General features: G+C 41.3%; 2 protein-coding genes across 2 annotated transcripts in view; one reads left to right on the top strand and one right to left on the bottom strand.

Annotated features, from left to right (window-relative positions):
* LOC136181106 (NLR family CARD domain-containing protein 3-like) overlaps positions 1-26302 on the bottom strand; it is a 494962-nt gene that overhangs the window by 262109 nt on the left and 206551 nt on the right. The gene's annotated exons all lie outside the window — the stretch shown is intronic.
* Positions 750-16468, top strand: LOC136181248 (NLR family CARD domain-containing protein 3-like). The gene is made up of 11 exons (XM_065961885.1): positions 750-859; positions 3933-4132; positions 4258-6061; positions 6168-6341; positions 6437-6610; positions 6706-6879; positions 7472-7639; positions 7760-7799; positions 11536-15509; positions 15689-15738; positions 16095-16468. The coding sequence occupies exons 1-9, from the start codon at positions 750-752 to the stop codon at positions 12127-12129; spliced, it is 3438 nt and encodes a 1145-aa protein (XP_065817957.1). The 3' UTR covers positions 12130-15509; positions 15689-15738; positions 16095-16468.

Genomic DNA, 26302 nt, shown 5'->3' with positions numbered 1-26302 from the left:
TAGGCAGATATTTGTTCCAACTTGATTCATTCAGTATGGAAGTGGCGTCATTTACGTTACCCGAACCGGCCGCATACACCGTTTTTTTTTTTTAAGCTTTATTCAAGAAGAGTGATGTGCATACAGTCAGGTAAACAAAACAATATCACAAGTAAAAGATTAAATAACTAAATAACATACAGTAGCCCAAAGAAAAGTACAAATGAAAGACAGTAATATACAGAATATAAAACAAACCAATAAAGACACATTTAAATAGTGAAATCATTATTTAAATAGAGGGGGAAAGGTTTTATAATAATGCAGACATCTGTTTTCTGTTCTTAATTAAAAGTAGTGATTTCAGTCGGGACTTTAACTCTAGATTAAAAATTGATTCAATTAATCCACGCTAATTTGTTTTGATTTGGAGGCAACCGTGAGGTGACGATTTACGTTTAATTTCGCACAGCATTGTGGGTAAAATACAATTCATTTCCTGAAAGCACGCATCTGATCCATACTGCATAAAACCCGGAAGTTAGTATTCATACTGAAATGTTCAGGATAATGGGGTGGACCCAAAATATGCATACTGAATGACCACGAGAGTTTACTGAACTGTGGCTATTCAGAAAGGGCCCATGACTCTTCTCCATGTCACAGCTCAGCACTCACATCACTCCACCTTCATCATCATCATCATCATCATCATCACTGTCTCATCTGCTGCTCACAGTAACTGATAATGTTTGTTTGTTTGTATCAGGATGCAGGAACAGAGACCAGACTCTCCTGGACCCAGCTGTGTGTCCATGAAGAGTGACCGGTCTATGGGTCGCTATAATGACTTTAAAGATGGACGTCCTGCTGATGGAAGGTGAGATCTGAAATTGACAAAGAGCTCTGTTCTGCTTTTCTGTAGGCTCACTCTTTCATCCTCAGCCATTTACATCACTCTCAGTCTTCAGTCCATGTTCACCTCTCCCAGGACTCGTACTTTTCTCCTGTTTCTCCTACTTCTCCACCAGAGGTCCTCAGAATTCACCTCCTTCTCTTCTTGGTTTCAATAGCCCAGACCTTCCCTTCTACTCTACTCACCTGTCTTCATTTTCCTCATCACCTTCATTTAGTTTTTTTTACCACTTCATGATCATTGTGTGCTTTGGTTCTATCTTGTGTTTTTTAATTTGAAGTTTTTGTTCTTGAACCCTGACCTGCCTGAAGGCTGTAAAATGTGGAAAAGAATCATTTTATTGCAGCTGTGAGTCCATTTATTTCTGCATTTGGGTCTTTCCCTGCACCCTATTTCCCTGACCCTGTCAGAACTTAACCTGCCTGACACAGAACCATCCGACAGTGTGATGGACTTTATGACTTTAAAGCAAAAACAGCCCTACTAGAAAGAAGCTAAATATTCTTAGACAAAGTCAAAATAATAGGCCAAACCTTAAAAAGAGACAAATCTGAGGAAAGATTTATTTTTGGGCTCTTTGTTTAGACGAGACAGTAGATAGAGTCGGAAATCAAGGAGAGAGAGAATGGGGAATGACATGCAGGAAAGGAGCCACAGGTCGGATTTGAACCTGAGCCCCCCGCTTGGAGGGCTACAGTCTCCCTACATGGGATACGCACACTAACCACTAGGCCATCAGCACCCCAATTAAAGCATTTTTATTGAATGAACATTTTTGTTTTTCCCTCAGGTAGAATGAAAGTCCTCTCCTTCCTCACTCCCAATGATGACCAAAACAAATAGACATACTGTCCACAATATCAGATTTCATTCACTGAGAGTCTGCTTCTGCACGTCCATTTTAAAGACTTAAAAGTAACTATACATTTTATAGTCAGGGCTGGCGCTGGTGTAGACCAGCTCCTAGTTATGCTGCTATAGGCTTAGACTACTGGGGGAACTGGCACCTTGAGCTCCTATATTTCCCTCCCTCCCTCCCTCTCTCTCTCTCTCTCTCTCTCTCTCTCTCTCTCTGTGAGATCATATTACTGCATGTTGCTATCTGTAAATCTCAGTTACTAACCACAGCATCTTTCTGAGCTGTGTTTATGTTTAAGTCGCCTTCTGTTAACTTTAATTTCATCAGTCTAAAGAATTTGAGGACAGACACAGTGTTGGCTGTATTCTGAGTGAGATACTGTTCAAATAGAAACAAAGAGAACTGTGGAGAACTTCAGCTCTGCCTCCTGATTACTGATTATCCATCTGCCAGTTTAAACTGGAACAATCTGATTAAAAATGATCTTTGAAACAAGATCCAGGGTGTGGTTAAAACGATGAGTAGGTTCGTTTACACCCTGGGTGAAACCAATAGAGTCTAATAATGACATGAAAGCTGTGCTAAGGCTATCATTATCAACATCCACATGGATATTGAAGTCACCTACAACAATTATTCTACCACTGCTAAGGACTAAATTTGATAAGAATTCTGCAAATTCCAAAAGAAATTCAGAATATGGGCCAGGAGGGCGGTGAACTACAACAACTAGAACTGGCTGAAAGGTTCTTGAGACTGGATGTGAAAGACTAAGAACAAGGCTTTCAAAAGAAGAAAAATTCAGCCTTGGTCGAGGGTTAACTAGAAGACTAGAATTATTATTCTTTTTAAAGATCCTGAGAGCACTGAGCTGTTATTGGTTGTGGGGTGTAACAGAGAATCTATTGTCCTGAAAAGATGTCTGGGGCTGTTTATCAGGTTTGAGAAATATTCTTGCCTTGATTTTCGGATGGCTTTGTTGAAGTCTTTTATTGCTTCTACAAGTATATTTTTTATCAATTTCTATTTTTGTTTTGCAGTCTGCAGTCTCTCTTAAGTGCATTGGTCGCATTGTTTTTCCATGGAACGACCTTTTTTGTTTTTACTGTCTTAGTTGTGATTGGAGAGCAGGCATCAAGCACTGTCCTCAGTTTATAATTAAAATCGGTAACAAGTTGTTCACAGGATGATGGTAAGGTGGTATTTCTGTAAGATGTTATGTAAGAGTTGTGGCTACTTCAGGGGTAATGTGCCGTTTGTTAACTGTACGTTCTATTGCACCTGGAGGAGAGTGATAAAAACTGTTAAAAAAATATGTCGGCCCGCACCGGCTACAGGTGGCTGGCTAACTACTGCTGCATACGATGACTCTGACTCAGCTGTGCAGAGCCATCTCTCTAACTCAGACACCCTCGCCTCCAAAGCTAAAAATAAACTACATTTCTTAGATTATCACTAAAGGAGGACGAGGAGTGACTTAACATCTGACACGTAGAGCAGGAGAGAGCAGGAGAGGGAAAGACAGAAAACAAAGCCATTGTAAATAAAGCTAACTACTAAGCTAAGCTAAGAGTAGGTAGCTAAAATAAACAAAACTTTTAAGCAGGTTTGTCGCTGGAGAGAAAGAATGCTTTTCGACCACTTCTGTTTGTCTGAACGTACAGTGTGTTGGAAACAACAGTCATAAGAAACTAGGCAAAATTAACAATTAAGCTTTTAGCTCTAACGATCAGCGCTGAACAACACAATACAGCGGAGAACAGGAAATTATGCAATACACTCACCTGTAGTACGTAGCACGTAGCAGCCCCTGATGGAAGGTGAGAATTAAAAATCAAGTTAATGTTATGTCTCTGTTGTTTAAAGACTCATATCTTGGCTCAGAGTTTCATTATATATATCCTGTTGTTTTCTTGTGTAATATGTCCTGTCACAGAGTTCAACAGGAGAGCTCAAACCTTCACAGAGATCAACCAGACCAGCAGAATCCAACAGACCTGGACTCCATCTTTATGGTGTGTTCAACACATTGTTAATTAATATTCTACCATTACAATAATTTAATTCTAAGTTATTGTTCTGTTTAGACCAGCTGACCTGCAGACTGACAGATGAACCACATGTTGAGTTCCACCAGTTTATATTAAATATCCAGTGTCTCCTTCTGTTCCAGCTGCTGGAGGAGAACATCATCACCTTTGTGAAGAACGAGCTGAAGAGAGTCCACAGGGTTCTGAGTCCAGATTACCCAGAATGCTTAGAGAGTCAGAGTGAGGATGAAGAGCAGGGGAGAAGCTGTAAAGAGGCATTTTTGAAGATCACTCTGCACTTCCTGAGGAGAATGAAGCAGGAGGAGCTGGCTGACTGTCTGCAGAGCAGTAAGAACATTTTAACAGATTTAGTATTTTAGAAAAAGGACAAAGAGGTTTAAAGTTCCAATCTCAGATAGTCATGTCATCTATATCAGGATCTGTTCATTGATTTCAGTTCTTTCTTTATTCAGAGACAGTCGCTGCAGTGTGCCAACAAAAACTCAAATCTAACCTGAAGAAGAAGTTCCAGTGTGTGTTTGAGGGGATTGCTAAAGCAGGAAACCCAACCCTTCTGAACCAGATCTACACAGAGCTCTACATCACAGAGGGAGGGACTGGAGAGGTCAATGATGAACACGAGGTCAGACAGATTGAAACAGCATCCAGGAAACCACACAGACCAGAAACAACCATCAGACAAGAAGACATCTTTAAAGTCTCACCTGGAAGAGATGAACCAATCAGAAGAGTGATGACAAAGGGAGTGGCTGGCATCGGGAAAACAGTCTTAACACAGAAGTTCACTCTGGACTGGGCTGAAGACAAAGACAACCAGGACATACACTTCACATTTCCATTCACTTTCAGAGAGCTGAATGTGCTGAAAGAGAAAAAGTTCAGCTTGGTGGAACTTGTTCATCACTTCTTTCCTGAAACCAAAGAAGCAGGAATCTGCAGGTTTGAAGAGTTCCAGGTTGTGTTCATCTTTGACGGTCTGGATGAGTGTCGACTTCCTCTGGACTTTAAAAACAACGAGACCCTGACTGATGTCACAGAGTCCACCTCAGTGGATGTGCTGCTGACTAACCTCATCAGGGGGAAACTGCTTCCCTCTGCTCACCTCTGGATAACCACAAGACCTGCAGCAGCCAATCAGATCCCTCCTGAGTGTGTTGGCATGGTGACAGAGGTCAGAGGGTTCACTGACCCACAGAAGGAGGAGTACTTCAGGAAGAGATTCAGAAATGAGGAGGAAGCTGACAGAATCATCTCCCACATCAAGACATCCAGAAGCCTCCACATCATGTGCCACATCCCAGTCTTCTGCTGGATCACTGCTACAGTTCTGGAGGATGTGCTGAAGACCAGAGAGGGAGGAGAGCTGCCCAAGACCCTGACTGAGATGTACATCCACTTCCTGGTGGTTCAGTCCAAACTGAAGAACATCAAGTATGATGGAGTAGCTGAGACAGATCCACACTGGAGTAAAAAGAGCAGGAAGATGATTAAGTCTCTGGGAAAACTGGCTTTTGAGCAGCTGCAGAAAGGAAACCTGATCTTCTATGACTCAGACCTGACAGAGTGTGGCATCGATATCAGAGCAGCCTCAGTGTACTCAGGAGTGTTCACACAGATCTTTAAAGAGGAGAGAGGACTGTACCAGGACAAGGTGTTCTGCTTCATCCATCTGAGTGTTCAGGAGTTTCTGGCTGCTCTTCATGTCCATCTGACCTTCATCAACTCTGGAGTCAATCTGATGCCAGAAAAACAAAAAACATCCTGGAGGTCTAAAGTATTCAGAGAAAAACCTGACCCAACACATTTATATCAGAGTGCTGTGGACCAGACCTTACAGAGTCCTAATGGACACCTGGACTTGTTCCTCCGCTTCCTCCTCGGTCTTTCTCTAGAGACCAATCAGAATCTCATACGAGGCCTGCTGACACACACAGGAAGTGGCTCAAAGACCAATCAGGAAACAGTCAAGTACATCAAGGAGAAGATCAGTGAGGATCTGTCTGCAGAGAAAAGCATCAATCTGTTCCACTGTCTGAATGAACTGAATGATCGTTCTCTAGTGGAGGAGATCCAACAGTCCCTGAGATCAGGACGTCTCTCTACAGATAAACTGTCTCCTGCTGAGTGGTCAGCTCTGGTCTTCATCTTACTGTCATCAGAAAAAGATCTGGACGTGTTTGACCTGAAGAAATACTCTGCTTCAGAGGAGGCTCTTCTGAGGCTGCTGCCTGTGATCAAAGCTTCAAACAAAGCTCTGTACGTGATCACATAACTATCCAGGTTAAATGTAGTTCTCTTCAATCAGAAATAACAACTATAGTTTGTAATTGCTTTCATTTGTATTCTTCTGAATCCTCTTCAGGCTGAGTGGTTGTAACCTCTCAGAGAGAAGCTGTGAAGCTCTGTCCTCAGTCCTCAGCTCCCAGTCCTCTAGTCTGAGAGAGCTGGACCTGAGCAACAACAACCTGCAGGATTCAGAAGTGAAGCTGCTGTGTAGTGGTTTAAAGACTCTACACTGTTCACTGGAAACGCTCAGGTAAGGACTTATTCATGTGAAAGTTTACCCAATAAGCTTAAATGTACTTAGTTTATTTTATATTTTGATTAACTTGCCAAACAAATCCTCTTCAGGCTGAGTGGTTGTAACCTCTCAGAGAGAAGCTGTGAAGCTCTGTCCTCAGTCCTCAGCTCCCAGTCCTCTAGTCTGAGAGAGCTGGACCTGAGCAACAACAACCTGCAGGATTCAGAAGTGAAGCTGCTGTGTAGTGGTTTAAAGACTCTACACTGTTCACTGGAAACGCTCAGGTAAGGACTTATTCATGTGAAAGTTTACCCAATAAGCTTAAATGTACTTAGTTTTTTTGATATTTTGATTAACTTACCAAACATATCCTCTTCAGGCTGAGTGTCTGTAACCTCTCAGAGAGAAGCTGTGAAGCTCTGTCCTCAGTCCTCAGCTCCCAGTCCTCTAGTCTGAGAGAGCTGGACCTGAGCAACAACAACCTGCAGGATTCAGGAGTGAAGCTGCTGTGTAGTGGTTTAAAGAGTCCACTCTGTAGACTGGACACTCTCAGGTTAGTGTGCTGCTGATCCACATTATTCATCTAAGATCATGTTTTCTTGATGAATCATTTATTAAATGGGCCTTGGTGGTGGTTTAAAGTTTTCCTGTATGTTACCACATTAAAGCTGTAAAGCTCTGAGCTCGTTCTATAGCTCTCAGTCTTTTAGTCTGAGGAAGCTGAACTGGAATAAAGAAAGTTAAATATGAAGTTCTTTCCCCACCAACAAACAAACCATGGATAATGTTTGGAACATAAAGAACTAAAGAATCTTTATTTCAGATAAAACAGTTCAGAACTGTTTCTACATCACTGCTGATGTCAAAGCAGTCTGTGTGTTTATCTCACGCTCTGTCTTACCTTCACTATTTGTCACCAGAGTAAATATTGATTAGTATCAGATTATGAAGTCTATTCTGTTCAGCTGCATGGTTATGATGGGATGTTACTGGTAAAACAGAGAAGAATGGACCAATGGATGTTAAGCATGTTGTGTGTGTGTGTGTGTGTGTGCATGTGTGTGTGTGTGTGTGTGTGTGTGTGTGTGTGTGTATGTGTGTGTGTGTGTGTGTGTGTGTTTGTGTGTGTGTGTGTGTGTGTGTAGTCTGTCAAACTGTCTGATCACAGAAGAAGGTTGTGCGTCTCTGGCCTCAGCTCTAAGCTCCTCCCCCCTGAGACATCTGGACCTGAGCTACAATCATCCAGGAGAACGAGGAGAGAAGCTGCTGTCTGCTGGACTGGAGGATCCACACTGCAGACTGGAGACACTGAGGTACAGACAGACACACAGAAGCTGTCTCACTGTTTCTGAATGATGAACTCTGCTTCTTGTCTGATGCTGGATTTAAATGAAGATGTATGAAATAGATTCTGATCTGGTTTCTTCCTCCAGGTTGGACCATAGTGGACTGCACAGACTGGATCCTGATCCGAGGAAGTGTGAGTGTGTTTTCATTTCTCTTCATCAGAACACAGCAGCACATGTTGGAGTGTAGAAGAGTAAATGCTCTTGAACAATCAGACAGAGACTATGGCTTGTGAATAGAGGATTTGTTTATTTCTCTCGCAGAAGTTAATAAAAATAACTTAGATTTATATAGCGCCTTTCATGAAAGCCTAAATAAAACCATTGGTTTGAATGATTGTGATGACGTGGATCTGTCAGTAAAGTTTGATATTTAGTGAAATAGGTTTGCTTTGTTGTTAAGGGAGCGAGCATTCTGCAGCATAAATGAGGCGGTGGTGTATTCTGAAGCAGAGGGGGAGAGAGGAGTGGTTCTGTCAACACACACAACAACAGGTATCAGGTTTCTGGTGTGCACGTGTGATTTGTTGTGATGATGGCGCCGGTCAGACACTACAGTGGGGATAGCATGGTCAGTGTAAACAAACTTGCATCGGGCAGCCCTATACACGTAGTGAGGACGGCGCAGGAGTCCGAAAGATGTAATGGAAGCAAGGTTGTCCGGAGAGAAGTGGCAGGCGAGATTCTGGAGTTGCAGAGCGGAGTATGTTAGTAGTACCATGTCCGCAGCAGGGAGAGCAGCTGCTAGCCGCAGGCTGAAAGCCGTAAGCTACCGGGCGCCAGCCGGGGTCAGGAAAACCGCAGGAATGAGAGCCAAACCAGGATAAGGAAAGGACCAATTTTGTGGCAGACGGGGGACCCGTCTGGACACAATCTGAGCAGGAGAGCAGCAGCCGGCAGTCTGGTTGTCAGGCAGGCCTCTTCACCAGCAGCCGAGCCAGAGTAGGGGGGAAGCGGCAGCCAGCGGTAGCCAACAGGTGGCGCAGGGCGACGGGTCCAAGCCAGGTAGGGAGCCGACGTGGCCGACGAAGAAGGACGGTCCACCAATAAGGCAGGCGAGGGTCCAGTGATCACAGACTGGTGAGGATATCCTGATAGCTGTGCGAGAAGCTAACAGCTGATCGGCGGCTAGCGCTAACAGCTGATCGTCATAGATGGTGAGTAGCTGTCAGTTTACACAAACTGAAAGCAGCAGCAAAGTCGATCTGTTTGCAGACTGTTAGTAGAGGATAAGTAGGAGGGAGAAGCATAGATAGCACAAAAGAAACACCATTTTTGTCACGGATCGTGAAGCGGCGACATACACGCCAGCGTCCTCGCTCAACCGGAACTTTTATAACATCCCAATCATCCTTTTATGGGCAATCAACACACTGAGCAATTACAACATGTGTACTATATGAAGACCATTTCCTAGAAGTTTCCTGGACAGACAACTGGTCTCTTAACAGGAAAGAGTGTGTGTGTGTATGTGTGTGTGTGTGTGTGTGTGTGTGTGTGTGTGTGTGTGTCTTGTGTATCAGAACATGATCTTATGACTTGGCTAAATTCAGAGGTTAGATAACTATTGGTTTGTGCCTGCTGCTGTCCAGATTGTGTTTCTGTTATGATTAAACCTTTCAAACTACAACAGGATGAGGGCTGGAAGTAACACAAAGTGATGATAAAAGTGAGGGTGATGGAAACTCATGAGAGTTTAAATATGAAATAAAAAATGTAAACTGAAATAAAAGTGATAATCCAGTGAATAGAAAATCACCATTCATCACATCCAACAGAAATGTATATTTTACAACATGCAGTTTTTGTGACATTTCACATTTTGATGTTGGCTGCTGGCCGGCTGCTCGTAGTCGAGCTCGTGGAGCTCATCAACTTTAAAAACAGCAGAAATCATTTTTGATTTGACGTTCATTTTCATAAACATGTAAATATGCAGAGTCTCCAACATCAAGTTCTCTCCTCAAAAACATCCAGACGTGAATTCAGTGATGAAATAGAAACAGAATATCTTTAGAGACATAAGCTAGCTCTCCTCCTCGTCTTCTGGCTGTGCAGACAGTAAGGCACACAGCAAAGTCCACGATCACCATAGTACAGGCCAGCAGGAACATCCAACAACAATACACAAGTCAGCTGCAGGCCGCCAGGTGTCCAGGTGAGGTCGGGACGGCGTGGCCTACACCTTAGACAAGCAGAGAAAAACTCACAAGGACTGAGTTGTCATCTGTTTCTTCAGATTTTGATCTGTTCATCCAGTCCAGTTAAATTTCAATTAAAACAAAAACATGTATGTTGTAGAGCCTAGATTGATGGAAAAGAAATGGTCTCCATGACTTCAGAAACACAGTTTAAAAGTAGTTAGACAGGACAAAGGGACGTGGCACACTCCTGCTGCCATCACATTGTGTGTGACAGTGAAAGTGGAAATGAGGCTCCTGTTTGTGCTGAATGTGACCTCTGAGGACAGAACAGTTGGAGACAGCAGATGGTTCATAGATTCTTTGTGCTGCACTTTGATTAGTCAGACTTTATTCACTGCATGTGTTTGTTGATTTGGATCTCCATTCTTCCTGGCTGCCATGGTAACTCCATTTGAACTTGATTAGAAGTGGATTATTACATTTCAGTGCTGTCAAACATCATTCAGTGCTGAATATGAACTGTAAGTTTGATTGACTCTCAGTAAGTAGGGGTGTAACGGTACACAAACATTTCAGTTCAGTACAGTTCTCAGTTTTGAAGCTTTGGTTTGGTACATTTTCACTACAGTAAAGGGACCTGATGCAACGCTTTTTTTTCTTTATTAGGAACATTTATAATTTCTCTTTTACACATTGGACTAAGTGCAGCATCGACAGTTCAGACTTGTACACCTGCTCAGGTTACTTTTTAATAACATTTTAAATTAAACATTGTAAAAAAAAACATAAAATAAACTTATGCTGCTTCCTTCAACCAAAAGAGTCTCCAATAAATAAAAGATATGAATGAAATAAAGTATTTTAGAATGAAATGAAGTCATTAATATAGCCTATATATAAAAACATTTTTTTTTAATTACACTTCCACCTTTTAGTTTATGAAGGCAACACTTTTTTGAATGCTCTTTGAGCACATAATAAACCTAATCACATCTGGGACAGTGTAGTTTCAGAACTATTAATATTTCCCTCTGTCGATATAAGAACTTCAATGGCATTTTTTATGGCTTTGGCCCGTTTAGAATTACTAGCAAAAGGCTGTCTGTTTTTTCCTAGTTGCAGTGATGTTTACGTTCGCGTGGTGCCTTTTCAAGTGCTTTAATAAGTTGGACGTGTTGCCTGTGACGTACCCGATGTCCTCTGAACAACAACGGCACACTACTCTCGTCTTGTCAACGTCTCTTTGTCCATTATTGTGGGAATGGGGAGGGAGGTGTTCATTCTATCATGCTGCAGGTTATTCTCCCACACAGACGCGTCTCCCCCTCCCCTTTTGCTCTTAGTTTGAGCGGGACCATCGCTGAAAATGAAAACAAAACTTAAGAGTAAGTCTGTAAAAAGAACTCCATCCCGGTTATATGCAACTGTCCAGACCAACAGGACTCGAGGAACTACTAATCTGCACAGTTTGCAAAGTTTATGTTTGAACTTTTTTACAAGTTACTAACTAAAAGCTGTGTCCCATACCAGCAGCCTCAGCCTTCCTCCACCCTGAGGTGTGCTTCTGCTTTGCGGTCCGTGTGGGAACACAGATTAAATCACTTTTGTTCAGCGCGTACTCGGATCAGTCCTGTACTGAAACGGTCCGGTCCGAGTACGTGTACCTTTACACCCCTATCAGTAAGTGTCAGTAAAGTTGTTGATGAATGAACAGATGATAACCTGCAGCTGTGTTGTGTCTCGTTCTCTCCATCAGACGCCTGTGAGCTGGAACTGGACACAAACACAATGAACAGAAAACTGAAACTGTCTGACAACAACAGGAAGGTGACACGTGTGGAGGAGCTTCAGTCATATCCTGATCATCCAGACAGATTTGATTACTGGCCTCAGCTGCTGTGTAGGACTGGTCTGACTGGTCACTGTTACTGGGAGGTCGAGTGGAGAGGAGATGTTTATGTATCAGTGAGTTACAGAGGAATCAGAAGCAGAGGAGACAGTTATGAATGTTGGTTTGGATTTAATGATCAGTCCTGGAGTCTGTTCTGCTCTGATAGAGGTTACTATGTCTGTCACAATCACATAAGAACAAAGATCTCCTCCTCCTCCTCCTCCTCCTCCTCCTCCTCTGTCTCTCACAGAGTAGCAGTGTATGTGGACTGTCCTGCTGGCTCTCTGTCCTTCTACAGAGTCTCCTCTGACACACTGATCCACCTCCACACCTTCAACACCACATTCACTGAACCTCTCTATCCTGGGTTTGGGTTCTGGTCTCCTGGTTCTTCAGTGTCTCTGTGTGGTCTGTCAGTCTGAGAAACACTGCTGACTGAAGATCAGCTGACTCTGTTCACTCTGTCCAGCTGGTCTGTTTCATGGTTGGGGGGTGTGATAATGGGGGGTGGGGGTGGTAATGGGGGTTAAATGTTCTACATTACAGAAAAACAATGGACCCCCTTCTTTAATGTCTGTATTGTTCTGATCTCACCAATAAAAAACAAGTGACAATTAAACAATTAAAGTCCTCCTCCTGCTGTCTTGATATTGGCAGCAGGAGGAGGAGTCATGGCTCCAGATCTGTTACAAATGGTAAACTTGTCTCTCAGGTGTCTTCCCACAGGCCCTGAAAACAGCAGTCATCAAGCCACTACTAGAAAAGAACAATCTAGACAATAATGAATAATTACAGGCCTATATCAAATCTTCCTCTGTTAGGTCAAATGATAGACAAAGCTGTGTTTCAGAAGTTAAATAACTTCTTGATATTGAACAACTGTTTGGATGTCTTCCAGTCAGGTTTTGGACCAAACCGCAGCACTGAGACAGCTCTGGTTAAAGAGTAACTAAACCCTAAAACCACTTTCTTCAACTCTAAACCTCTGTATTTGAGTATTAAGTAGTGTTATGGATCAATCCAAGTCCCAATCTCGACATTTGAGTACAAAGTATTGAAATTTGAAATATTGTGTTAGAAATGTGCATAGTGTCTGCCCTTCTGTTTGAAAAACTCTAACAGTTTTTTTGGAGTACAGTATGACGTAGGAGTACAGCCCCACGTCACCAAACCTATAAAAGCCTCGTCACCCGACTCGGCGAACTGTGGGGACTCAAGTGTGTGTGTGTGTGTGTATTTGTGTGTGTGGGGCAAACATTGTATCATGTTGCTGCTGATAACGGCGTGCAAGGAGTGAGTTGGGGAGTTTACCCCCGTGCCCCTCTCTCTCTCCAAGTTGATACATTCTCCTGCTTATTCTGCTCCGGTCCCCGGCATCATAATGTGCCTCTCGCTCACACCTGAAGAACACACTCTCTCACCCATAGACTGTAAAAATAATGGACGGGACAAGGTCCCCGGTCTAGTGAAGCTTTTATTTTTAGAGCTCCCCCTACTGACTGGCTGCGGTATAGGTCATAAACCCCGCCTCCTCAGTGATAACAGATGGGATGTGGGTCAAACTGTAAAGTTAAAATACTCGTCACATAATTTTTTTCCAAACCTAAACTCTGCTGTGATCATTAGTTATTATCACCCTACATTGTGTTCAAGTGCTCATTTTTCTGTGAAGTTTGTTTTAAATAAGTTATTTGAGGTTGAAAAACGGGATTTTACGCCATATTTGACGATGATTGACAGCCGCCGATCTTGCGTAGCTCTCTTTGTGAATAACAAAAGTTACGTAGTGAAGGAAAGCCGAGACACCGTTGAATTTTTCCGTTCAGTTTTTTCGTCTTTTTTGAGCTGGCAAAATGAGTTGTTCTGCAGTAAACTGTTCTAACCGACCTGAGGGAGATAAGGGATCTTTGCAGATTTTTCGGTAAGTAAAAAAGTGATTTATGTGTCATTGGTTAAAGTCGTTATCTAGCTGGCTAACACATAAGCAGTCTAAGGTTAGCTGAAATGTTGTAAAGCTAGGTTACTTATCCGGCATGATTTATCTTTTTATTTTATTTTATTAAATGAGCAAACCTAATAACTGACATGCTGTGTTTCTTGATATTGTTATGTCGTTATTGTGATTGAAATTGTATTTAAAACCAAGAATCGTAATATAAAATCCGCTCATAGATGCGGTTCATTGACTGTACAGTTATTTTACAGCAAAAATAAAAACATCTGGTAAAGTCTCAAAAAAGTATGTAGGGCAAAAACAAAGTCACATAATTGTAATCTGGCCTGCATCATTACTAATGTGTACATGTTTACAGTCTGAGTGATAAGTGGACTATACCGAGAGGAACAGGTTTTACTTTCACCGTGCAGGCTGAAATTCATAGGACTATATACGAGGGGAGAATATTTCTCTATGTATCCAGATAAAACTAAAGGTAAGATCTGATTTAATATAACTGTTACTGATTTAAGATCCAGATAAAACTAAAGGTAAGATGTGATTTAATATAACTGTTACTGATTTAAGATCCAGATAAAAGTAAAGGTAAGATCTGATTTAATATAACTGTTACTGATTTAAGATCCAGATAAAACTAAAGGTAAGATGTGATTTAATATAACTGTTACTGATTTAAGATCCAGATAAAACTAAAGGTAAGCTCTGATTTAATATAACTGTTACTGATTTAAGAGACTAACCGAAACGTGAACACAAACATCAACAACCTGCGATGGTGTAATGTAATATTAACCGAGCATCATGCTGCTTAAACTGATAAATGTTCTGCATTGTCTTCCACACACGACCAATTCAACAGTCACAAGTTGATCATATTTACAAAACCTGACAAACATTGTGGTGATTGTGACTGTGTCTGTATTTAACACCTTTGAAAGGAAGGTGTTAATGCAGGAGACCAGTGTTACACACAACATGCTGCTGTTATTGTAGTTAGGAGGAGACAATAAAAGAAGACATAAAGATCGTGTTTTCCCCCACACATGTTAATATGTTTTAAATGTCATGCATTTATTTTTGATTTCGCTTCAATAATCATTAACGAAGAGAAACACCATGATTAAACTACAGGCTGTTGTTGTCTTTTTATAGCCAAAGAAAACTGAACATTCACAGCCTCTGCATTCAAAAGAATTTCAACATTTACATTTATGTCGTCCTATTTCCCTCTTTTCACCAACATTATATGTTAAACTGGGATTTCCTTTTTCTCTGGTCCCTCGTCTCTCCCCCAGCTCGCCCCCTCCGGTGAGCTCCTCTCCATAATGCTCTCGTCTCCTCCCTCTAAAGCTGCTGATACTCTGTAGGACGCTTTGATTGGGGCACCTCACCAATAAAATACTATTTTATATTTTATAAGCAGTTTGCCACCACACTGCACTTTTACTCTCCAAAGACATATGAGTATGTGCGTGACAACTTTAACAAAGCTTTAGCACACAGTCACACCATCCACACAGCTGATCCAGGATTTACTGTAGCATCTTCTACAGCACTGAAAGGTCATGTACAGGCAAACAGAGAGAAGGGAAAAGAAACAATCTGTGCTCTCAAATAACAAAGCAGTCTCAAATCTTTTTGAGGAATTACAGCTAAAAAATTTTTACTTTGCATACAGTACATCCTCTGATAAATACAGTGAAGTACTTTGATTGTATTTCTGTGGTGTTCCTGTAGGAGACCATGATGCAGCCAGACTGAAGCAGCAGCTTGTGAAGGTGGACGCCATCATCTTGTCTTTGCAGTGCTGATTCTGAAGAGAACGCCTTCACAGAGGACTCAAAGGTAAAATGATCTCTCATATGATTGGACCGTGTTATTGTAACCGCTATCGGCATCAAAGTAATTTTAGTAACAATTTATAATCCTTCCTAAAATGTAAGGAAGACTAGCAGAAGATTTTAACAGCCTCTATGGTTCTGCAAGAAGTTCATGTTTAAATTGTTCTTCTTTCTGTCTTCAAGGAAATCAATGCTCAAAGGAAACAGCAGTCCAGACTCTGATTCCAGCTCCGGTGAGGTTCTGCACACAAATTGGCTCTCTGATTATATGAGAATATTTAACATTAGTTTAATTTATCAGGCTGGCCCATGTGATGACAGTTTAAAATACTCTTCAATAGAAAGTGGCAGGAACACTTTTGTCTTCAAACATAAATTCATAAAGCTGATCATATTATTGAATTCATCATGTCTTATTATATATTTAGTTTTTTCTCTTAAATAGTTCTCCTGTCTTAAAAACAACCTTTAGAACCTGAAGCTTAGCAGAACCTGAGGACAGATCTGATTTCAGGTCTGAAGCATAAACATCACAGTAAAATTCATTATACTTTACATTTAACTCTGTGATTGTTTTTCTTTATTACAGAAGATGCTCTCAGATTCAGATCCATCAGCAACCCCTGACAACATGGAGGACTCGTCCCCTGACAACATGGAGGACTCGTCCCCTGACAACATGGAGGACTCGTCCCCTGACAACATGGAGGACTCGTCCCCTGACAACATGGAGGACTCGTCCCCTGACAACATGGAGGACTCGTCCCCTGACAACATGGAGGACTCGTCCCCTGACAACATGGAGGACTCGTCCCCTGACAACATGGAGGACTCGTCCCCTGAGCGTTTCCTGTCCTCTCTCGATGGTCTTCTTCTCTTCAGTTATTAACTCTTGAAAACAGCAGCACAACATGCCAGACTGTTTGACAAGTCTGTGATTGAATAAATTGAAATGGAATCTCATACGTATCTTGCTATGCTTATTGGCTTTAAATGTTAAATATTAAATAAGTTTGAAGGCCATTTATCTCAGACGAGCCCGGCTGTGACAAGCTGAGCTCGTCTGTTAGCTTTGCTGTTGTCTTAGCTGTTGTTGGTCAAGAAGAAATTAATGTCAGTTCAAGGCCTTTTCAAATGTGAGCTATAAACTTAACTGCTAAATTATTTTACTGTGACCAACACGTTGTTGTACTCCAGTTAATCAGAAACAGTCATATCAGATTTAAAAAAAGTTTATTTAAACATTTTATGAAAAGAAATCTTCAATAAACAACCCCTGGCTTCATTAACCATGTGGAAGTAAGGGAGACCATCAGGTCGAACTGCTGGGACATAGGAGAAAGTATAAAACATAATTTAACAAAGAAATCCAAACAAAAATCAAATAAAGTAAAGAGATCCTGGATGATTGTTTGACTGTTAAAATATGATGGAAAAGCAAATCCAACACAACACTCCAGCATCTGGCCTTTCAAACACAGGGCAACATCATGTAAAGAAAAATAAATTAAATATTGACCTGGATCTCTGTGTTTTATCTGAGGATGACTATGGTAGCCTTCTCACTGTTCACTGTCACAAAGCACCAGACTCTGTCCACCTTCTTCAGACGTCGATCAGCTCCTCTGGGTGATGGCAGAGAGGACTCTTCATCTGGGAGAGCTGCTGGTGTAAGGTCATTTCTACCACAGTGGATGAGCAGGGCATCTGGCACAGGTGATAAAAGGAGGAGGTTCCTTCAAACTAAGAGACCCCAGCCTGACCTCTGTAACAGGTGTGCAGATGAAGGTTGAAATGAGTCATTTTTAGGTTCTGTTGATTGTAAAATGGAAAAGAAAACATCACCTTTCTATTTAATATTTAGCTGTTGTATGACTCAGTGTGATTTTTATTTTTAGAAGACTGTATTGTTAACAATATCTTGTTTTGACAATCCTCTTCTAAAACTTCAAAAAAATCACAGGATATATAATTAACAGATGACTTGAACTTACACTTCACCTCTGTGGAAGATGTCAGACCAGCTTTTATCTGTTCTTTGCCTAAATGAAGACACAAAAAACAATTGATTTACTGTTCATTTAAATATATTAGAAAATCAGACATGACTCACATTGCAGACTATCAGTTTCTAACAGAATACAACATATCTTACCACCTGTAGCCTACGGTCTGTGGTGCTAACCTATCTTAAATATAGCTTAAATATAGAATGATTTTGTTAAAACCAGAGGACCCAGCAGCCCACGTATTTTCAAAAATGATTAAAATAACTGGATTTTTTAAAACACAGTGTGTTTAAACATTAGACTCTGAATACGGCGGTTTGTTGTACTTACACATTTCTTCATCGTAGACCGGCAGAGCGCTTTCAGCGTAGCTGGGCTGCGTAAGTCATCAGGGCAGTACGCTAAGTGGGCGGGGCGTGTTACCAGGGCTCCTCCCCCCGGACCCTACTGCACAGACTCTGGCTCCAAATGACGTCAAAATCGCAAGATGGAAGCGCCCCTAAGCGGCGTATTTTGGCTTCAAGAACGTTGAGTGGGAACAGCTACAGTGCGCGCCCACTGCTCTCACCTCGTACTCTCTCTCCTCACTCGCTCCCCCCACACACACACACATGCACACTGAGCCCTGAGCCTGAGCCACTGTGTGTGTGTGTGTGTGTGTGTGTGTGGGGTAAACATTGTATCATGTTGCGGCTGATAACAGCGTGAAGCTTTTTTTCTGCATAAATCTCTTAAACAACTTCAGCCCTGCTCAAAACTACCAAACATTCAATCATTTTGAGGATTTTAAGCCTTTAGATGCCAATTTCATTACTTGATCACTGTTGTTATTTATGAAACAATAAGTTATTTTCCATATAACAAATATTTGGTGTCTGGGGGATTTTTTTTTAAATCAGTCTTGGATATGTCAAAGATTAGACAAAATATTGACTTTGATGCATTATTAGTTTTTGTGTAGCATCAGATTTAAAATGTACTACCCTCTTGAGTCATTAAGGACAAAAATGTTCACTTCCAAAAACTGCTATAAAAATAATACAGATTAATTTTCTGGGGGTGTCTGGGGGATTTTTTTAAATCAGTCTTTGTTTTGTTAAAATCTAAGGACAAACAGAACATTTAAATATTTACATGCTTTTATTTACTTTGTGTTTAAAGGTTAATCAGCTTTATTATTACTTCTCAGGTTATCTCTGTTGTCAGCCTTTATTTAAAGTTTGTATTGAACACTGGAGAGCAGCACTGAGCAGGTCAGGAAATCAGGTAACCTTTGTGAGCCAGGTGTGTAAACCTGCTGAGTGGCTCTAACTGACAGACAGGAGTGTCAGCGGTGTGTGTGAGAGCAGGAGTGAGGTGAGAGGCTGAGACACTTTCAGGCTGAATTCAATGAAAGGAAGACAGCAGAGATACCTTTGGTAAGTGTGCTGTGTTCTTTGGTAATTATCTGTTCAGAATGTTTGAATGGTGACATGTATTTAATGTAGGCTGTTTATTTCATAGTGATGCACTCTGCATTCTGGTTTTATAGTGTAGTGTTCACAGGAAACAATTAAATTAGAAGGGTAAATAACAATTAATATTGAACACATTTAACTGGTTTGTTTAAATTGTAAACAAAAGATAAAGAACTGAATAGATACTAAAATTCAGATTCATTTAATGGTTATATTAACTTAAATTCTGATTTGTTTTGTTTGGTGTTAAAATGGGAAAAAGGAAGGTAAGGATGATACAAGATGCATGGTTAATGTGTCAAAATTTGAGACTGATTTGATTTAGCATGTTTATGTTCTTAAAAGACTTTCGTTGATTAACATGTTCATGTCCTTTTATGTTTGAAGGTTTACAACCTGATAAGCTCCTGAGGGATTGTTTAAGATGTGACAATAAATACATTGGAAAAATATCTAAAGAAAGCAGCTGAATTGCAAAGCGTGTCCTCTGTTATCTTCAAGCCCTATTTAAGTCGAGGAAGCACTGAATTAAAAAACTCACAGAATGACCTGACAGTTGTAAACCAACCTGTGACAGTGATGATAATTGGATCAATGGCCTTTTCAAAGTCAAAAAGAAGACTGTTGGCGCTGGAGGAAAACTTTACTTAAAGCTAAACTGAAATAAATTGACTACATTAACTACACCTGCTCAAAATGGCAGAATAAGCATTTGGAAAAACTATAAAGCAGCTCAAGCAGGAGAGGACCCATGTCGGGAAAATCATGGAAAGAATGACATATTTCATCGAAACCAGAGGATTACGTTCATCATATCAGAGTGGGTTTAGGAAAGGGATGGGAACAATGGATCCAGTTGTATGTTTAGAGACAGAAATAAGGAAAGCTCAGGTTAATAAAGAGTCGGTAATGGAAGTGTTTTTGATGTCCAAAAAGCCTATGACGAGGTTTGGAAAGAGGGATTAATTATCAAATTGCACAAAATGGGAATAACAAGTAAAAGTTTGAACTGGATTAAAGATTTTTTATTTGATAGATATATTCAAGTCAAGATGGGGGTGGCTATATCAACTAGATATAAGGTAGATAACGGAGCTCCTCAGGGGAACGTTATAAGCCCAATCTTCTCAATAATGATTAATGATGTGTTTTCTGGAATGGATTCTGATACTGGACAATCACTATTTGCTGATGATGGGGCATTGTAACATTGACTTAAAAATGTGTTGAATAATGAGGAAGGAAAATATAAAGCTTTGTTTACATTTTTAAAAGAAACTGGACTAGTTAAGATAATTTAATTAATTCATTTACTTTTCTTTCTTTATTATTATTATTTTTTCTTTTAATAGTTATAGGTATCCTGGCCCACACTCCAGCATAGTAGATGGCGCTAATGCACCTTAAAGCTAGTTGCCACCCGCCAATTAAAGAAGAGTATCATCAGCAATGAGTTGAGTTTTCTTCCTGTGACTCTTGGATGAGTGTCAGATGTCCGAGTTTCAGGAACTTAAAGATTTATTCAGACGACGGCTGCTCGCTGCAGTTATCAGAGATATATCAGGACAAACAACAACATGTGGATACAAAGAGGAGCTCCTCCGGCCAAGAAAACTGCTGGATGTGATTTTAACACCTGAAATCAAGCTGCAGTATGTAGTGCTGGAGACAAAGATTTATCCACTAGAAGTGAATGTGGAAGTGAACGGACTGTGCAGGAATGACACCACATTACCACTAACTCAGAATAGTGGACAAGAGCAAGCTAACACACGGCAAAAGAGAACAGAGACCTCTACAATGACAAAGGTGGGCTCTGTATTGTCTAATACATTTCTCTGGGAAATGGGAGGACGGTTAACAGGCAGAGCACAGTGAGCTGAGATATGTGATGAGACCGGCTGGCCTGCAGTACCTCCCTTGCAAAGTGCCCCTTCAACCCCCGGTATCTGGAAGGACACAGCCGTGGACAGCTGTGAAAGGGAGGGTTAGCAACAAGCCTCCCCTACAACCTAATGTGGAACTATAGAACAGATATTCCCCTCTGTTGCAGAGCACTGGATCTTCATCTGGTTCTCCATCCTCAGACATCAGGGTAAGGACTGAAAACATATCAAAAAGTAAAAGGCTACAGGGAAAGCTAAAGCCTGGGCTTGAGACTCTGATTGTGGGTGACTTTGCTGTTAAAGATGTACAAAGGATGTTCGGTAAAAACACAGAAGTACTGTGTTTTCCCAGAGATATGGTCTCTGATTTTGCAGAAAGGATTCTGCATATTGTGGCTGAACACCCGACTGTGAAGAATGTCATACTACACATTGGGTCAAATGATGTCACAAAACAACAATCTGAAGTCTTGAAACAGGACTTCACTGGTCTGCTGAGGATGGTCAGTCCCTTGGATGTGGATGTGTTTATCAGTGGCCCCATACCACCAGTCAGAAGAGCAGAGGAGAGATTCAGCAGGTTGTTGGCACTGAATAACTGGCTTACAATTGCATGTAATGCCCATTCAGTGAATTTTATTAACAATTTTAACATTTTCTGGGAACACAGACATCTTTTTAAGGCAGATGGATTTTGCCTGAACATGTCAGGGGTGAAACTGTTCACCTCTAATCTATTTTACTCCCTGCCTCAACCATCAGTTCTCTCTTGTCGCCAAGGACATGAGACAAAAGAAAACAGCTTTCAAGAAAGACAAAACACAGCGGGATGAAAACCTTCGTCAAGAATCACATCTGCCAGTATCTGAGGAGAGACCTAAAGAGGAGAGACATCGGAACCAAGAGGAGGGGTCTCCATCCACCTTCGACCCCCTCCCCAACACCAACACCTTTGAATTCTCCTCCCCCCACCTGGAGTTCACTGACCAGATGAAGGAGCTGGTCAATGCTGGATTAAAAAGTACCCCCCGCCCTTCTCCCTTATTCTCTTCCATGAACACCCGACGGCGCCCACCATTGCCCGTTCTGACACAGCTCTCTTGGTTAGACAAAAATAACAGTGCAGCTGTTCTTATCGAGTCAACCCCTCCCAACTTCAGTTTTGTAAGCGAGGCCAGAGTGCATAAGAGAGGAGGAGGAGTTGCAGTTTTGTTTAATGACTCCTTCCAATGTAAGTGTGGCAAGGGTTGGTGAATGGTAATATCTTATGTCAAATAATAACCGACAACGCCACCTGGGGGCTTGCACCTCAGGAAATACAGAACTTAAAACTCCAAATGTAAATAATTAAGACACACAGATTCGAACACTGATGAGGCAGAGATGTGGTTTCAAAAGAATTTAAGGGATTTATTTGAATAAATCCGAGGAAATATGCAAACTAAGGTGGACTGAAGCTGTGAATTTCAACATCTTGCACCGCAGCTGCCATGATAAAGACTGCTTGTTACAACCAGGTAGCAACAAACCAGCCTCTGCTCTTCAGGTGCTGAGGCTCACGTGAGTGATGTAGGAAGTCAAACAAGAGAAGCATGAATAGATGGCGCCCTCTGCTGTTTAAAAAAAGTACTGCGATTCAGTTTTTCAGAGTATCAAAATGAACGTTGACACCTTTGAATCAATTTTTAACTGCCTCACGATTAATCTTTATATCTCTAGTATGCAGGTGTTGGAAACAGGAAGTTAGTTATTGTAGTTTGTCAGCAGGGGGAGCTTCAGCAGTGATACACAGGTACTGTACATCACCTGTAGTAGTCTCTTTTTTAGTGCAGTCATACCTTCGTCAGGTGTGAACACGGACAGATTTCGATTGGCTGTGACTGACACTTGAAATCTGCTTTGATAGTTACTTTGTAGATTCAGATGAACCAGGTACATTTAGATTTTCATTCATTTCAAAGAGCGTCCCATTGATTGACTAACGATGTAAATGATCATTCACTGTGAAACTGTCAACAGTTTTTAGACAATTAAATAAAACATGTTAAACACAGAAGTTTATCGATCACTGAAGATCATTTAAAAAGGATGATGGTCAATAATAACTCAAGTTTTTGTCTTTTTTTAATGACAGTCTGAAAGTTCTTCTCTTGATTGACAGCTGAGGTTTCAACATGAAGACGATCTCTGCTGCTTCTGATCGTACAAACACTTTTATTTCTTCTCATGAATCTTAAAATAATGAACTCAAACTTCCTTCAGGGAGAAATGGAGGGTGTGTCCTTTGATTACCTGCCAGATGCGGTATTTCCTGGTCTCAGTAGGACTCTGTCTCATTCTGACGCAGATCTGTTCTCTGTGTTGAAGGTAAGAGACACTTTTCATTGTTTTTTAAGACTCTCTGTTTGATTGAAGTGTCAAAAGAGCTGTAAGCTATTAGTTAGCCACCAGGTTCATTAGCTGCTCTGACTGTAGTAAAAGTGCAGACTCTCAGTTAGCATGCAGGCTATGCTAACATGCTAACAGTACAGTTTTACACAGCAGAGGGAGGGCGTGGAGTCTGTCCTCATCAGTTAGGATTAAAAATAATCACTCCATCAGCTCAACTGGTTCCACAACTTCTCTGAAACTGGACGGTTGCCAAGCAACACAAACACTCCTCTGCAAGTCAAGTCAAGTCAAGTCATATTTATTGTAGAGCACATTTAAAAACAGCTACAGCTGACCAAAGTGCTGTACAATACATGAAAAAAGAAAAAACAACTTGAGATCACATTGTCCACAAGAGAGAAATATATATATATATATATGTATACATATATACATAAATAAAGAAAGAAAGAAAGAATATATAAAGAAAGCAACAAAGGAACCTGAAAGAAACGGTCTATTCAGGACCAGGGGACTCAAATGCTAAAATATAAAAGTATGTCTTGAGACAGGACTTAAAAGAGTCAACAGAGGGTGCAGACCTGATGGAATGAAGGAGGCCGTTCCACAGTTTAGAGGCTTTTACTGAAAAGGCCGGATCTCCCTTTAGCTTGAGCCGTGAGCGGGGAACAGCCAGGAGGCCCATGTCTGATGATCTCAGGCGCCTAGATGAGGTGTACGGCCTGAGGAGGTTGGTAATATAAAAGGGGGCCAAGCCATTCAGGGCTTTAAAAACAAACAACACAATCTTAAAAGCGATTCTGAATCGTATTGGGAGCCAATGAAGGAACGCTAGGACAGGACTGATATGCTCCCTCTTCTTGGTTCCAGTCAGCAGCCTTGCTGAAGTATTTTGGACCAGCAATTGCAGTAGTCAAGCCGGGATGAAATGAGCGCATGGGTTACTGTCTGTAAGTCACTGAGAGGATAGGTTTTAGCTTGGAAATTGTACGGAGCTGAAAGAAACTGGATTTACCTACCGATCAAATGTAAAGCCTGAGTCGAAGATAAAGCCAAGGTTCCTGTCGTGGGGCGTAATGTGGCTATATAAGTGACTTAAGCTGTTGGCGACCTGTTTGATGATATCGGGGGGGGGGGCCAAAAACAACAGCTTCGGTTTTTGACTCATTTAATTGTAGGAAGTTATGGGCCATCCAGTGTTTTATGCCTTCAAGGCATTGTATAGAGAGGTGAGTTCTGCGAGATTGTTTGTTTGACCGGTAGATAAAGCTGAGTGTCATCTGCATAGAAGTGGTATGAGAGGTTGTGCTTCTGGATAATTTGACCCAATGGGAGCATGTATAGTGAAAATATTAGAGGGCCTAGGATGGATCCCTGTGGTATCCTACAGCTCAGACCAGATTGGGAGGATGTGGCGTTAGTTAAGTTTACAGAGAAGTTTCTGTTGTTCAGGTATGATGTAAACCAAGTCAGGGCTGTGCCCCCAACACCAACCCAATGCTACAGGCGATTCATTAAAATTGTGTGGTCGACAGTGTCAAATGCTGCAGTAAGGTCCAGTGAGATTAGGAAAGCACAGTTTCCAGAGTCCATTGTAAGCAGAAGGTCATTGTGGATTTTGAGAAGTGCAGATTCTGTGCTATGGGCTGCTCTGAAACCTGATTGAAATTTGTCTAAAATACTATTATGATGAAGGTAGGGTAGCAATTTCTCCAGAATAACCTTTTCTAGCACCTTAGAAAGGAAGGGTAGTTTTGAGATGGGTCTGTAGTTGGAAAGTGGTATGGGGTCCAGGTTGTTTTTTTTTTTAACAAGGGCTGCACTATAGCATGTTTAAATGAGGGAGGAACAGCACCAGTTGAAATACAGCTGTTTATAATGGAGAGGATAAAAGGGCCGGTAATATCAAAGGAATCTTTGAGGAGAGCTTGGTAGGTACTATGTCACTGGGGCAGGTGGCAGATTTCATTTTAAAAACCGTCTCTTTGAGTGAGGTTAAGGTGATAGGCTCAAAACAGTTTAACTGGGCAGAGCAGTTGAAGGGTGGGGAGGCTGAGATGTGCCTGGTAGGGGCTGAGATATTTTTTCTAATGCCAGCAACTTTTTTAGTGAAGAACTTTAGGAAGTCTTCTGCTCTACTAAGGGGAGTGTCTAGAGAGGGTCCAGGAGGGGGGCAGGTGAGAGAGTTTATAATATTGAATAGGACTTTAGGATTATGGTGATCTTTTGAGATGATATCTGAGAAATGTTTTGCTCTCGCTGCCTTGACTGCAATTTGGTAGCTGATCAGCCGCTCTTTAAGGATGTCATGTGAGATTTAAAGCTTATCCTGCTTCCACTTGCGTTCAGCTTGTCTGCAGCTCCTCCTTAGGGCTCTAGTGGATTCAATAATCCAAGACTGTGATTTAGGCTTTGTTTTTTTTATCTTGAGAGGAGCAATATGGTTGAGAATTGAGGAGCAGATAGCATTAAATAATTGAATGTGATCCTCAGTGTAGAGTTCAGTAGGAATATTTTCAACCGACAGAGTATCTTCAGCAGCTAAGAAAGCAGCTGAGAATAAACTGGCAGTGGAAGAGTTAATGTAACGAGAGTAAAGCATGGGGAGGAGACCATTTGATGACAGGTCAGAGAGAGACACATTAAAAATAATGGCACTGTGATCTGAAAGACAAGGGTCCATTATTTCCAAATTGTTAACAGGAAGACCACAAGACAAGACCAAGTCCAAAGTGTGGCCATGTTTATGAGTGGGACCTGAGACATGCTGTGCAAAATTAAATGATTCAATCAGGTTTAAAAATTCACCGACAAGTGGTTTTGATGGACAACATACATGGATATTAAAATCACCCAGTATTAAAATTCTGTCAAATGATGGCACAATTTGCGATAAGAGGTCTGCAAACTCAGTGATAAAATGTTTATCTGATTTTGGAGGACGATATAATATGATGATAAGAAGAGGGTTTGCTGTACCCACTTTGTTTTTAAAAACTGCTGCCAGACCTCCGCCCCGTCCGGAGGGTCATGGCGTGTTAAAGAAGGAACATT

The sequence above is a fragment of the Labrus bergylta genome, chromosome 2 (genome assembly GCF_963930695.1).
Source record: "Labrus bergylta chromosome 2, fLabBer1.1, whole genome shotgun sequence".
NCBI classification, from domain to species: Eukaryota; Metazoa; Chordata; class Actinopteri; order Labriformes; family Labridae; genus Labrus; species Labrus bergylta.
Note: the sequence above shows the minus strand (reverse complement) of the source record. Positions and strands in the feature narration are given on the sequence as shown.

Bases quoted from the DNA above. Each gene is read 5' to 3' on its own strand.
- LOC136181248 (XM_065961885.1), top strand. From the start codon at position 750: ATGCAGGAACAGAGACCAGACTCTCCTGGACCCAGCTGTGTGTCCATG. The intron at 860-3,932 runs GTGAGATCTGAA...GTTCCAGCTGCT, and splicing joins GGACGTCCTGCTGATGGAAG to GGAGGAGAACATCATCACCT. The intron at 6,062-6,167 runs GTACGTGATCAC...AATCCTCTTCAG, and splicing joins AAAGCTTCAAACAAAGCTCT to GCTGAGTGGTTGTAACCTCT.